The following is a 14214-nucleotide window of genomic DNA, read 5'->3' on the forward strand; positions in this document are numbered from 1 at the left end:
TCTGATCAAGTGGCAAACTTTACTTTTTGCTCAGGCTTGCTTATATAGTCGGCAGAGCAGCCTGTGAAGCATGACTTAGGATCTCATGCCAAACCCCAAGATTTGGCTCCCAACACAGTGTGTTTGTTTAAAGGACAATTATAAACATAGTCCATATTTTAGGAAACCATGAGCATGATGAGGTTGGAAAACCATGGAAAGATGGTTTAGCAGTAAAAGGCAACTGAGGATTTATGTCCTACCCGAGACCCACTTGGTGGAACATGAGAGCAGACTCCAGAAAGTTGTCCTTTGTCTTCCCAATGTACACACACACACACACACACATTCATACACATATGCAAACATACACACGAATGTACACACATAGCACGTATATTCACAAAAATACATATACATACATTCAACACACATTCACACACACACATTCACACACATACACACAAATACACATACATTTACACACATGCAAACAAATACATTCAGACACATGCACACATACACACATAACATTCACACACATGCACAAATACACATTCACACACATGCACACATACACACATTCACACACATGCACACATACATGCAAATACACACATTCACACACACACAAATACACATTCACACACACACAAATACACATTCACATACACACAAATACACACATACATTCACACACATGCACATACACACAAATACACACATTCACACACATTCACACATACACACAAATACACACATTCACACACACACAAATACACATACATTTACACACATGCACACAAATACATACATTCACACACATGCACACATACACACATACATTCACACACATGCACACATACACATACACACATTCACACACATGCACACATACATGCAAATACACATTCACATACACACAAATACATACATTTACACACATGCACATACACACAAACACACATAAATTCACACACATGCACACACATATGAACGTACACACATGCAAACATATACACAGATATATACACATAAGCACACATGCATGCACACATACACACTTGCACGATGAATAAATTATAATGGTGTGGTGATTTGAAAGTAATTGGCCCCCATAATCTCTAATGGTGGCACTGTATTAGGTGTGGCTTTGTGGTAGTGGCTATGGCCTTGTTAGAGGAAGTGTGTCACTATGGGGGTGGGATTTGGGTTTCCTATGGCCAGGGTCAGTCGACTTCCTGTTGCTTTCCAGATACAGCACTCGAAGCTCCAGCCCCACATATGCCTGCAGGCTGCCATGCTCCCTTGTCATGGTAACAAGCTGAACCTCTGAAATTGTAAGGGAGTCACCTCAATTAAATGTTTTCTTTGTAAGAGTTGCCATGAGGGCTGGATTAGATGGCTCAGAGGTTAAAAGCCCTGGCTGCTCTTCCAGAGGTCCTGAGTTCAATTCCCAGCAACCATATGGTGGCTCACAACCATCTGTAATGAGATATTATGCCCTCTTCTGGCCTGCAGGTGTAAATGCAGGCAAAACACTGTATACATAATAAATCTTTTAAAAAAAAGTTACAATAGTCATTGTGTCTCTTCACAGCAATGAAAACCTAAGACCAATGTAAAAAAAAAAATCAACAGCTGGCTGGTTCAAGGGTCTCAAATCTCACCATTTATACCACCTAAAGCAGGTATGAGTCTGACTGTAGGTACAACCCACCCAAGGGCCGAATTCCACCCACCCCAGGGACTGTGAAGTTAAAAGACAACCAAATGCTGCATTTGGGTGGGACAGGGCTGGAGCGGGTGGGGCAAAGACATTAGGAGGGAAGAGAAGGGGATGAAGAAACATGATTCCAACTGACTCTGGAATACAGCTTCGAGAACTCTAGGTCCCTAGGTTGGGAAGTCAATCCTCCAGTCCTTGATGTTCATGGCTTCACCCCTGTATCATCCATTTTCCTGAAAATTCCATGTGTCTGCAGCTGATGGATTTCCATCAGCCCCTGCAGAATTTCAGATAAAGTCCGGCAGCCCCGTTCACTCTGCTCTCTGTTCTATTCAGCATTCCGGGAGAGTGAAGCACGCTGGTGGGAAACCCTCAAGAGTTCTGTGGGTCACCCATGTCACAAGGGTCCACACCATGATCCAGAGCTTCCTACAGCCCCGTGGAAGAAATAAAAATACACTGGGCGTTGGTGGCGCACGCCTTTAGTCCCAGCACTTGGGATGCAGAGGCAGGTGAATCTCTGTGAGTTCAAGGCCAGCCTGGTCTACAAAAGAAACTACACAAAGAAACCCTATCTCAAAAAAAGAAAGAAGGGAGGGAGGGAGAGAAAAGAAAAAAAAGAAAAGTAAATAAAGAAGAAATAGCGGTTCATTTCAAAAGAGCCTGGAGCCGCTTCAGTTCAGCCACCAATGCAGAGGAAGCACGAGGACCCTGACCCTGGCTAACGCCTCCTAGTCCAGCTGCCTCTATCTAGATTCACAGCTGAGCTCACCTAATGATCTGCAGCTGGGACAAAACCATGTGCCTGAAAAGCTTAAAATAAACACCATGTACGATACAGAGATGAGCACATGAAAGGTTGCTGTTGAGAAACAGAACATAACTCTTAATCCTCTACCTCCCAAGTGTTGAGATTTCTCCACCATGAGCTCTTTTGTTTTGTAGCCCTGGCAGCCCTGGAACTCACTCTGTAGACCAGGCTGGCCTTGAACTCAAAGAAATCCACCTGACTCTGCCTCCCGAGTGCTGGGATTAAAGGAGTGCGCCACCAGGGCCCGGCTCACCACAACCACTTTGATGTGACATGGAATGGAACCCAGAGCTCTGTGCATGCCAAGCAAATGCTCTACAAGAATCACTTCCTGTGCCTCAAGACCACTTCAGGTCTCAGACTCATTGCATCACAAGTTCAAGGCTATCTTCAGCTACACAGTGAGTTTGAGGCCAACCTGGGATACATGAAACCCTGTGGCCAAAACATAAAGACACAAGGAAATTTTGGGTCAAACATAACTCTTCACAGAGAGGGAGAAGGAGAGGGAGAAGGAGAGGAGATGAGCCAGAGTGATGGTTCACACCTGTGATCTCAGCCCTTGGAAAACTGAGACAGGAGGATAACCATGAGTTCAAACCAGACTGGGTTAGAACTAGACCTTGTCTCAAGCCAAGTATGACCCTTGATGGTTATAACTCATTTTACTTTTAATTGTGTGTGAGAGACAGGGACAGAAACAGATTGTGTGAGGGAGATGGGGGTACTCTGAGTCAGTGCACTTAAGCGTTAGCCAGAGGCATGGGATCCTGTACCTTCTCTCTCCCCGCTACCTCTCATTTCTTCCCGTCTTTCTCTCCCCCCATCTCTCCCCCCCCCAGTCTCTCTCTCTAGCCCCCCTCCCTCTGAATCCCAGGGAGGCAGACCAGCCTGGTCTACATAATGAGAACCTGTCTCATAAAAAGGGGGTGAAAAACCCTAAGAAGTTTCAGCAGATGTAAACACTACAGATGTTCTGAGGCTACAATGCAATTAAGGTGACGTCAGTGAGAATGGGCATGGAATTTCCTTTTTGGAATAATTGGCTACCAAACACTGCCAGTGTCCTTAATGGCCATTGAAATTGTTAAAATAGTAAAATTACACTTCTAAAAAAATGTATTTTTAGTTGTGTGTGTCGCATGAGTGCTGGTGCCCAAGACGACTCTGGAAGTGATGGATTCCTGGAGCTGGAGTTACCACAGTTGTGAGCAGCCAAATGTGGGTGCTGGGAACCAAACTCAGGTCCTCTGGAAGAGCAGCCAGTTCTCTCAACCACCACCCCCCAAACAGTTTTAAAACACAATACTGATGGTGTCGATCAATAAAGCCAACAGTTGGCTCTTTGGAACGATGAATATAATTAATAAAACTAACGGATGAAACTCGGGAGGAGGCGCTACAGTCACACCGGACTTCAATCAGGTGTTACTAATGCCACACCTGAGTTGAATCAGGTCAAAATCAAACTGGTCAACACTAAGGGATAGTCCACTAAGCCACCAGCCTGGACACTTCAACAAGATCAAAATCACAAAAGCCAACCACAGGCTGATGTGCTGTCCCATGGGACCTTGAAGCCAGATTCAGTACTTGGTCCCAGGCAAGCAGCACCATGCAACACTAAGAAAACTGCCTGATCTGAACGGAGCCCCAGCCTCTGGGAGGCTGAGTTTCCCAACTCAGGAAAATCAAGTTTCCCATCATGCAACCGTCCTCAGGAGGCACACCTGCTGGGGAACACAAGTAAAGGACCAGCGTGTTTACAGTCAGCTGCACAGCAGTTCAGTTCAAATGTACCCAAGAGGAGAGTTTTCAGAACTCAAGTTCTCTCGGGAGGCAGAGGCAGGCAGATCTCTGTGACTTCGAGACCAGCCTGGTCTACAAAGCTACACAGGGAAACCCTGTCTCAAAAAAAAGAAAAACAAACAAACAAAAAAAACTCAAGCTCTAAGTAAGCAAACAGGCCATGTCCTTGAAGCCACGCTGCTGCCATCCACCTAGGAGAGTGACAGACTGTGAACTCAGGGCAGCCCCTTTGCAACATTCCAGTGTGCACACCAGAGCTTGGCTCAATGCCAGAGTTACTTCACTGAAAAGGACAACCCACGGCCTCCTGAGCTACCCTGCGCCCCGAGACTGGGTCCTGAGATGTAGAAATCCATACTGGCCAGCTCTTGCTGGGCACAGCTCATGGCTAGGGCAACCCTTAGTTGCAGCAGAGTGACAAATGGGTCCCAGTCAGGGGCTCCTTGTTGTGCTCCTGGCCACACACCTTGCACAACAGAAAGGCCATGGAGCCCACTGTTCTGGGCTCACTCGGTCCCCACCTGAGGGTGTGACTCAGAGTGGCAGCCACCTGCCCTGGAGGTAGGACAAGGTAATCTGGACCCATATCCCACTCTGCTCTCTACAAGTCTGACTTGCATTTGCACACACAGCAGTATAAGATTCAGGGATCCTAGAGACAGTGGGGAGAGAAAACCCTCCTGTGCTCACCTGGAACCAGGAGGAAAGGGAGAAATATTGACTTCCGCATGCTGCACAGGCCTCCTTCTGTCCTGAAAGACAGGTGTGCCTCCTTCCCCAGGAAGGCAGTGGAGCTGCCCGGCCCCCACCCCCACCCTGGGAGCCCACCTGCTTTGGCAGTCAGACCCTAAACTTCCAGGTGAAGCTCACATCGTCACATAAGGTCAGCACAGCGCACAGCAGTCCCCATACAACAGCTCCTGTCCCCTCTCCCCTGCCCAGCTGCTCTGTGGGACACCGGGACTTAGATACCCTCCAGCCCAAGACCCTGGCGGTCTCCCTGCTGGCCACTCGTCCACTCAGCCAGGCGACAGACCACACTTTCCCACACCACACAGACATATTGTAGGGTGAGGGCTGTGGCCAGCAGACCCAGGGAAGACAGACACAGGAGGGTCAGGACACAGGTGCTTTATTGGCCACAGTCTACAGCTGCCCAGCACAACACACACCTGCATTCTATTTGACCTCTGGAGAGGGCCCCATGACACAGCCCCCAGCCATCCCAAGATGACTCTGGGGACTCAAACACTGAAATTCCTGCCACCAAGGCTTGCTCATTTGGGCCACCCCCTCCTCTCCTCCCCCTGACCCCTGCCCTATCCCTTGTGTTCTGGCTCCCGAAGCCAGGCTCATGGGGACAGCACTGGGAGTTGTTTAGCCCTCCATGGCCCTGCCTGCGGTGGGCCACTCAGATGAAGAAAGGCACTGTTGGTGGGTTGTAAAAAAAAAAGTAGCCAAGCCCAGCTCTAAGCTGACAACTCATTTCTTCTTGGTCACAGGTCACAGCAGCTGGCCTTTCCTCTCCCTGAGACAGGCATCCCCCAGTCTGACTGGGAGGGTACAGTGAGAGTCTTAAGGGACAGAATGAGGTAGGTCCCTTCATGGTCTGACCAGACCTCAGAGTTAAGCCATGAGACTCTGCCCTTTGCCTCAGGCCGCAGGCAGGCAAGCCCCCCAGAAGGGCTCAGCTCCGGTAGCTCCGGAGCACATGCCCGGCAATCACCAGTCTCTGGATTTCACTGGTACCTTCATAGATCTCCGTGATGCGGGCATCTCGGTAGTAGCGCTCAGCTGGCATCTCTGTCACGTACCCCATGCCACCCAGGATCTGGATGGCCTAAGAGGGAAAACAGGCACTAGGAGGAAGTCCCCCACACTGGGGAAAGGCAGGGCAGGGGCTTGGTGTTGTCACAGGGGAGCAGCTGGGGAAAGGGCCACACCCATGGGTTCAGGGCTCACCTGATGGCTAATGGCGGTTGCAGCCTCAGATGCAGCCAGCTTGGCCATGGCCGACTCCTACCCACCAAGAATGGCAGAGTCAACACCTTCACTTTCAGAGACCCCCTGCTCAAGACCTTCTTTGACAGTACAGCCCACCCCCTTAGCACAACAGACCCGCAGGCCTACATCTGACTTCTTCAAAGGCCCGGTGGTGCGCCCTTCCCCCACTTCAGGGTGTGCCTTGGGAGCCCCTCCCCACAGACACCTTGCTGAATGGCTTCTTATTGTCCTTCAGCATGGCAGCACGCCAGGTCAGCAAACGGGCACTCTCCAGGGCCACAGCCATGTCTGCCAGCTTGAACTGCAACGATGGAGCCCCACCCATCAGCCGGTGATCCCCCTCCCAACAGTCAGGGATGGGCGTGGGAGTGTTAGGGGTGAGAGTGGTAGGGTGAGGTGACAGGCTGTGCAAGTCAAAGAGCAAGGCTTTCCTCCCTCAGCCCAGGCCCAGCCCCGAAATACCACCTTCCAAGCCCTACCTGGATGTTTTGGAGCTTGGTAAGGGGTGCTCCAAAGGCAATGCGGTTCTCAGCATATTTCACAGCACAATCGAGGGAGGCCTGGGCAATGCCCAGCGCCTGGGAGGCGATGCCAATTCGGCCCATGTCCAGGGTTTGCTGTGGGGACCGCCCAGTCAGTAGCTGCAGGCTGGGCCCAGGGCTTGGTCCCAGGGTGCTGCTCTGCTGCCAGGCTCACCATGGCTATCTTGAAGCCCATCCCTGGCTCCCCCAGCAGGTTCTCCTTGGGGATGCGACAGTCCTCAAAGATGAGGTTAGCTGTGGATGAGGCCCGGATGCCCAGCTTATCTTCCTTCTTGCCCAGTGTGAGCCCAGGTGTTGGCATGGGAACCAGGAAGGCACTAATACCCTGTAAGGTCCCAAAAGTTAGGGTGACTCCCCAGAACTGCTGCTAGAACCCCACACAGACACCTGAGCTCAAGCCTGCCCCACCCCATCCCCGGTGCCCTCTACTGGCTTTGAGGAGTGTCAACTCTACTGGAGAAAGGAAGGCCTCATCTCAGCCGAGTACAACACCGCCAGCAGGGCCAACAAAGTTCTGGCCTAGAAATTGCAAGGACCATTCCAGGGCTGTGCTGGCCCATTCTGGGCTCCCACCTTGTTCTTCAGGGACCGGTCTGTGCTGGCAAACACCACCGTGGCCGAAGCCTCCCAGGAGTTGGTGATCCAGGCTTTGGTGCCATTAAGGACCCACGAGTCACCCTCTTCCCGGGCCGTGGTGGAAGCAGCCCCCGCGTCACTGCCATTCCCTGCCACGAACACAGACTCAGGATCCAACACACACACCCCTCAAGCACAGGACTTCCAACTAGGGGCCCTGCCGTCAAGCACAAAGACCATGTGACTTGGGCTCCACAGCTCGGACCTGGCTCCCAACCCTTTAGAGACTCATCCACGAGGACACAGGGATCAGAACAGGCATGGGACATAGTCAAGCCAAACTTTGCCCCAAGTGGGCACGTGCCTCCTAGTGTGTCCAGGCAGCTGCAGTCCACCAATACCCAACCCTGAGGCCCCTCCAGTGGTACAGGACTCCAGGAACAGCAGATCCCAGGGCTGCCTCCCCCTCTGGGGACATCTGTCACCCCGATTCTGACGTGAGGAGACAGGGGACCCTGCACAAGCAGTACCTGGCTCACTCAGGGCAAAGCAGCCGATTTTGTCGCCACTAGTGAAAGGGGTGATCCACCGCTGCTTCTGCTCTGGGGATCCAAACTTCAGGATGGGCCCCAAGTAGAGAGACTGGGAGGAGAGCGGAGAGTTGGAGGCAGCCCCAAGACTCACTATCTCCAGACACCCTCCCAGGGGACTAAAGTCACGGGTGTCTGTCTACAAGGATCCATACATAACCCAGGCAGTTTCTCCAACTGTGCCCAGGACCCAGGAAGGCTCACATTGTTGACACTCATGATAACTCCAGTGGAGGCGCAGCCACGGCTGATCTCCTCTAGGGCAATGGAGTAAGCCAGGTAATCCAGGCCCGCACCGCTGAACTCCTCCGGGACATCCATGGCCAGCAGCCCAAGCTCACCCATCTTCTTCACCTGGCCCCAGGAAGAGAAGTCTCATCAGTGGCAGCTGCTTTGAGCCTATTCTCCCCAATTCCAACCCTCCATCCTGAGCCGGAGCCTACACGCTCAGGCCACGGACACTAACATTCACACAGTGATTGCATACCCCCAGCAGAGGTTCCCATGACAGCACCAGTCATTCCAGCCATGCAGCCTCCACACTTTGCAATGCCTCTATCTCTGCCCACAGCTGCAGCAGGGAACAGGTAGAGGGTGCCCACTGAAGGATTTGGGGTAAGGAGCAGAAAGCAATATGCCACACTGACTTTTCTTCAGTCCCCTACACTCGTGTAAGCATGATAACTCCACAGGACCTTTGCGTGTGCCATTTCACTCTTTACCCTGCTTGAACAATTGTATCCTCCCGGCTTACACCTGCTGAAACCCGGGACAATGGCTCAGGTGCCTATTGAACGTATTTAAGCTGGACCAGGCCACCAGGTTCTCCCAGCATCCCTCAGTCCCTACCTGTTACAGGGTATGGTTCGCATACTCTGCCCTCTACACTGAACTCTGCATCGCAGGGACAGGGCAGCCTTTCCCAAAGAGGCTCTCCCCCATATAATAATCCAGACATTTTGGTTTCCTGCTCTTTTTTGTGCCTTTGGCTTCCTGGCTACTGCACCTGCTCCCTTCTCTCTTTCCCCACATGGCCCAGCTCAGCCTGGTCATGTCCACTCTGACTCTTAGATGTCCCTGCCTCTGACTATGCTCTCCCACACATCTACAATAACCTTACTCCTCCACCGTACCTGGGGAAGCCGTGTCCTTTTCTCTCCTTTTTCTTTTTTTCAGTCACTGGGCACCTGCAAGGCCCAGGACTCTAAACCTAACACCCCACCCCACCCCCAAACAAACTTACCATTTCAAGGTTAAGAACTGAAGCTGTAAACACTGGCATTGTAAACTCATATTTCTTTCCTTTGTTAGTTTAGACATAAAAAGACTGAAGTCCAATTTGGTTGTGAAACAGCCAACAAGGCAGAAACTCACCCCGCCCCCAAGTCTTGCCCACTTTCCTCACAGCAGCTCCTCAGCCCCTTGGTAAACCTGCCAGTATTATGCTGGGAAATAAAACCATTCCTCAGCAAAAAGCTGAGGAATCTCCAAGCCCTGGGCTTCAGTCACTCTACAGTCCTGGTGGCCGGGAACTCAGCCTGTAGACCAGGCAGTCCTCAAACTCACAGAGATGCTGGTCAGCCTCCTGAGCTCTAGGCTTCTCTGGGATTAAGGGTGTGCCCCACCACTCCCAGCCCGACTTTCCCCATTCTACTCCAGGTGGATTTTTTGGCCTATTTCCAGTTGAGCTGATATGAGTGTTCCTGTGCGTGTCTGTGGGTGAACAAAGGCACCCAGTTGTGTTGGACATGTCGCCAGGTGTCACTGGTCACAGACAGGCTTTACCCTGGGGATGGTCCTGAGATTGACACGCTTGCACACATGGCAGGAGTAAAACCAGGAGGAGGAAGTCATGGGGTGGCTCAGGGTGGGACAACATCTGTGCCACCTGAACTGGGTGCTTGCTTAGTGGCTGTGGAGTCACCAAATCAATTGCTTTTGCTCCCCCCTCTCCTTTTGTTTTGTTTTTCTGTGCATCCCTGGCCGTCCTGGAACTCCCTCTGTAGACCACGTTGGCTTCTGCCTCCCAGCGCTGGGACTAAAGGCATGCGACACCACCGCCCAGCTGCATTTGCTGCTCTTGCAGAGGGCCAGGGTTCAATTCCCAGGACCCACATGGTAGCTTAAACTGCCTGCTAACTCCAGTTTCAGGGGATATGACGCCATCTTCTGGCCTTGACAAGCATTACATGCACATGATACACAGGCAGAAAAGCAGGCACACACATAGGCATTAAATTAATAAATCTTTTAAAACCTTCTGAGCATGTACTGAGCTTCCTGCCCTTCCAAGGGCAGGTGGCTGAGACTGCTGTGCTCACCTGAGCTGTGGGGAAGAGATGCTCCTTGTCCAGCTGGGCTGCAATGGGGACCAGCTCCTTCTCAGCAAAGTCACGGCACGTCTGACGCAACATCTGATGTGTCTCTGGCAGTTCCACAGACTGGTAAACAGTGTGTAACCTGCGCCAGTCTTGAGGCTGGAGAGCTACCAGAGAGGAGCAAGAGCGAGGAAGGGCAGTGCAAGGGATCTTAAGAGTTATTTCTTTTTACATTACCCGTGTATCTGTACTTATGTTTGTGCACAAGCCTGTAGGTGGCCATGGAGGCCAGGAGAAGGCATCAGATCCCAGGGGCCTGGAGTTACAGGCAGCCGTGAGAGGCCCAACATGGGTGCTGGGATCTAAACTCAGGTCCTCTGCAAAAGCAGCAAATGCTGAGGTATTGCGTGGGTTAAGCCTGGAGTTCAGGCTAGCCTAGGCAATATATCAAGATTCCATCTCAGGGGCTGGAGAGATGGCTCAGCAATTAAGAGTACTTGCTGCTCTTCCAGAGGAGCTAGTGCAGTTCCCACCACCCATGGGGTGGCTTACAATTGTCTGATACGCTCATGTGGCCTCTGGGAACACTTGTATGGGGCACACTTACATGCAAGCAAAACACTTGTACACATAAAATAAACTGTTATGAAAAAAATAGAGCACTACTCCCGGGTCCCTACCCTCTTCTCAAAGAAAAAAAAAAAAACTTTATTGATACGTCAGTAAGGTTGTTACTGAAAAGCCCAGGCTAACCCAATGCTTAACTTCTGGCTAAACACTGCATCCTCGATATAATCCCAATTGCAACACCTTGGAAAGGGGTTTTAAGTTTCACTGGACTGGAGTTCTATAAAGTGTGGAAATCGACAGCAGGAAGCTACCAGGAGTGGGGGAATTAAAGAAGTACTAATGGCTGATATTTAGCACAGGTCCGATTATTACTGTGGATCTGATTCAGGTTTGCTACAAATAAGACAAAACAGTATTACAAATTACTAAAGGTGCGGGGCGGGGGTGGCGCAGGCTTTGAATCCCAGCACTCGGGAGGCAGAGGCAGGTGGATCTCTGTGAGTTCGAGGCCAGCCTGGTCTAAAGAGTGAGTTCTAAGACAGTCTCCAAAGCTACAGAGAAACCCTGTCTCGGAACCTACACCCCCCCCAAAAAAAAAAAAGCTACAGAGAAACCTGTCTCAAAAAAAAAAAAAGCCATAAAAAATAAACAAATAAATAAAGGCTATCGTTATGGGAACACCCGTTAGATGCCAACCGCTCTGATTTTATAGGTATCCTGTGATTTAAGACAACTCCTAGGGCGATTAACAGTTCACACTTGGACCAATTGATGCTGAGAGTCGAGTCCAAGGTCACAGGTCGGAGATCAATGCCAGGCCTCGAAATAGAGGACCAACTCACCCAGGACCTCGGCTGGAGCTTAAATGGGGTGGTGCAAAGGTGTGGATGCGGCGGTGCAGACAGGAGCTGGCGATGGGATTCGTACAGGAAGGGAACCGAGCAGTAGCCAGGGTCCCCGCAAAGCCTGGGGCCCGGCACGCGCCAGAGGCCACCGAACTAGGGCAAAGGGCGCGCTCAGCCAGGGGTAACTCCCGCTCGTCCGCCCGCGGCAGGACCCGCCGCCAGCATCTCCACCGTGCGAAGCCCTGGGGCTCCGCGGGCGCAGCTCGAGCGCACTCACCTCGGCGGAGCGGGCCACCGGCCCGGGCGAGCAGCGCGGCGGCCATGGGCGCAGACCTCCGGACCTCAGCAGTGCAATTGCTCCGACCGCAGGGGCGGGGCCTGGGTCCCGCCTATCTGCCTTAGAGGCGGGGCTCGACACGCGCTTGCGCCCTAGGGACGAGACAGCGGGATGTTAACTCCCGCCAATCCGGAGTGAAAAAAGTCTGTCAAAACTCCTTTATCAAAGTGCAAAAGCTCCTTTTCCAACCCTCATCTTTAGTAAGGCTGCTTTCAACGCAGAGGCATAAAAAACAAACGCAAGGGGCTGGAGAGATGGCTCAGCGGTTAAGAACACTGGATGCTCTTCCAGGGGTCCTTGATTCAATTCCCAGCAACCCATATGGCAGCTCACAGCTGTCTGTAATTCCAGTTGCAGGGGACACGACACCCATGGCAAAACACCAATGTACATAAAATAAAAATAAAATAAAAACAAGCTATTAATCCTCGGTTGAGGCTGGAGGATTTCGAGTCCCAAGCCTCCCTGTGTTCCAAAGTAAATTCACCGCCAGCTTGGGCAACTTTGTGGTATCTGGGGACTACAGCTCAATGGTAGTGCCCTTGCCTAAGAGGCATAAGGTACTGGGTGCCAGTATTAGGGAGAGAAGAAAATAGCTAGTCCCCACCTCTGCCCACCTGCTTCTGCATCCTGGTAGCATAATCCCTGACTCCCTGACCATCTTTGCTCCAGTCACACAAGGCAGGCAGCTTTTCCCCTTCTGCCTGAACGTCCTTCATAAAGGCCACCTCACCGAGGCTTCCCTGCCAGCATCCTTCCTCCTCTGGGATTAAAGGCCTCCTCCAACTCCTCTACATCTACTCGTTGGCCCTAGGAATTTTTTTTTTTTTTTTTACTTTTTATTTCTCCCACTAGTCTTGTGGTTTCCAAAGAGGTCTGGAGGGCTCAGTGTTAGGCCCATTGCATGTGGTTGCCTTTCTTATATAGTCCAAGCCCATCAACCTAGGAATGGCAACAAGTATGCCTGACCCTCCTGATTCCCCTGGAACTGGACTCTCAAGACAGTTGTGAGCCGCCATTTGGGTGCTGGGAATTGAACTTGGGTCCTCTGAAAGAGCCACCAGTGTTCTTAACCACTGAGCCATCTCTCTAGTGCCCATGTTTCCCACTTTTTAATGTGGGGGAAAAACATTTTTAACTAATCTCTTCCTTTAAGAATTCCCTTAGGGCTGGAGAGATGGCTCAGAGGTTAAGAGTGCTGACTGCTCTTCCAGAGGTCTTGAGTTCAATTCCCAGCAACCACATGGTGGCTCACAACCATCCATTATGAGATCTGGTGCCCTCTTCTGATGTTCAGATATACATGGAAGCAGAATGTTGTATACATAATAAATAAAATCTTAAAAAAAAATTCCCAAGTCTTACCATGTCTGCGGACAGTGTCAGTGAACTATGAGGTGTAGCCCCTCTGAGTTGGAGGACTAGCTTGTGGCCATGAGATGAGTGTGTCATCACAAGGAGAGGGGCTGTAGGGAAAGTCCACAACCTACTTGGGAAATAGGGGGGAGGGGCATCCAAAAAAAAAAGAAAAAAAGCACATAGGATTGTTAGGAAGAAACACATGTGGCAGGATTGACCTGAAGGCAAAGCCTCCCAAGTTCCAGTGGCAGCTGAAAATGGTTTAGAAAGGCAACAACAGGAAAATCTCAAACTTGCTCAAAGATTTGGGGAAACAACAAAAGAAAACCTCGCCAGTAGGGCAAGGACTCCAGCAGGAGCCCCGCCAGCAACTCAGGCCTGGGCCTGGGCCTGGGCCAGTGGCTTCAAAGTGGCCTTTTCCATGAATTTGTACTTTAACGTTGGGTGCCAGTATGTAACACAAATAAAACCCAGAAGCAGATACTGGGGTTCAAGCTTCAAGCTGAAGAAGATCCGACAAGCAAAGTAGCCAGACACTACCTTACCTCTGGCTGAAAGGGCTGTCCTGTCCTCAGCGTGGCTGCAGAATAAATTTGTAATACTGACTTTGCTTCTTCTTCTAATACCTCTCAAATCTAGGACTAAAGGCCTGTGATCCCAAGTGCTGAGATCACCTTTGTGTGAGCTGTTTTTCTTTAGAGCTGAATCAATTTTGTGTAGCTCAGTGTGGCCTTGAACTAACAGA

The 14214-nt window shown here is 50.9% G+C and overlaps 1 protein-coding gene across 1 annotated transcript; it reads right to left on the reverse strand.

The window, feature by feature from the left end:
* Positions 1–5443: 5443 nt before the first annotated feature.
* Positions 5444–14175, reverse strand: Acads (acyl-CoA dehydrogenase short chain). Its single transcript, XM_027416034.2, has 11 exons — positions 13476–14175; positions 12051–12202; positions 10362–10525; positions 8245–8394; positions 7981–8092; positions 7448–7599; positions 7029–7199; positions 6812–6949; positions 6538–6633; positions 6291–6347; positions 5444–6168 (listed from the first exon to the last, which is right to left on the reverse strand). Exons 2-11 carry the CDS (start codon positions 12094–12096, stop codon positions 6016–6018), a joined length of 1239 nt encoding a protein of 412 aa, XP_027271835.1. The 5' UTR covers positions 12097–12202; positions 13476–14175; the 3' UTR covers positions 5444–6015.
* Between the last annotated feature and the right edge of the window lie 39 nt (positions 14176–14214).

Source organism: Cricetulus griseus, chromosome 4 (genome assembly GCF_003668045.3).
Source record: "Cricetulus griseus strain 17A/GY chromosome 4, alternate assembly CriGri-PICRH-1.0, whole genome shotgun sequence".
NCBI lineage: Eukaryota > Metazoa > Chordata > Mammalia > Rodentia > Cricetidae > Cricetulus > Cricetulus griseus.

Coding starts and splice junctions, on each gene's coding strand:
- Acads (XM_027416034.2), bottom strand. CDS start 12,096: ATGGCCGCCGCGCTGCTCGCCCGGGCCGGTGGCCCGCTCCGCCGAG. Junction 7,600..7,980: donor CTTTGCCCTGAGTGAGCCAG/GTACTGCTTGTG, acceptor TGTTCGTGGCAG/GGAATGGCAGTGACGCGGGG. Junction 7,200..7,447: donor ACCGGTCCCTGAAGAACAAG/GTGGGAGCCCAG, acceptor GGGACCTTACAG/GGTATTAGTGCCTTCCTGGT.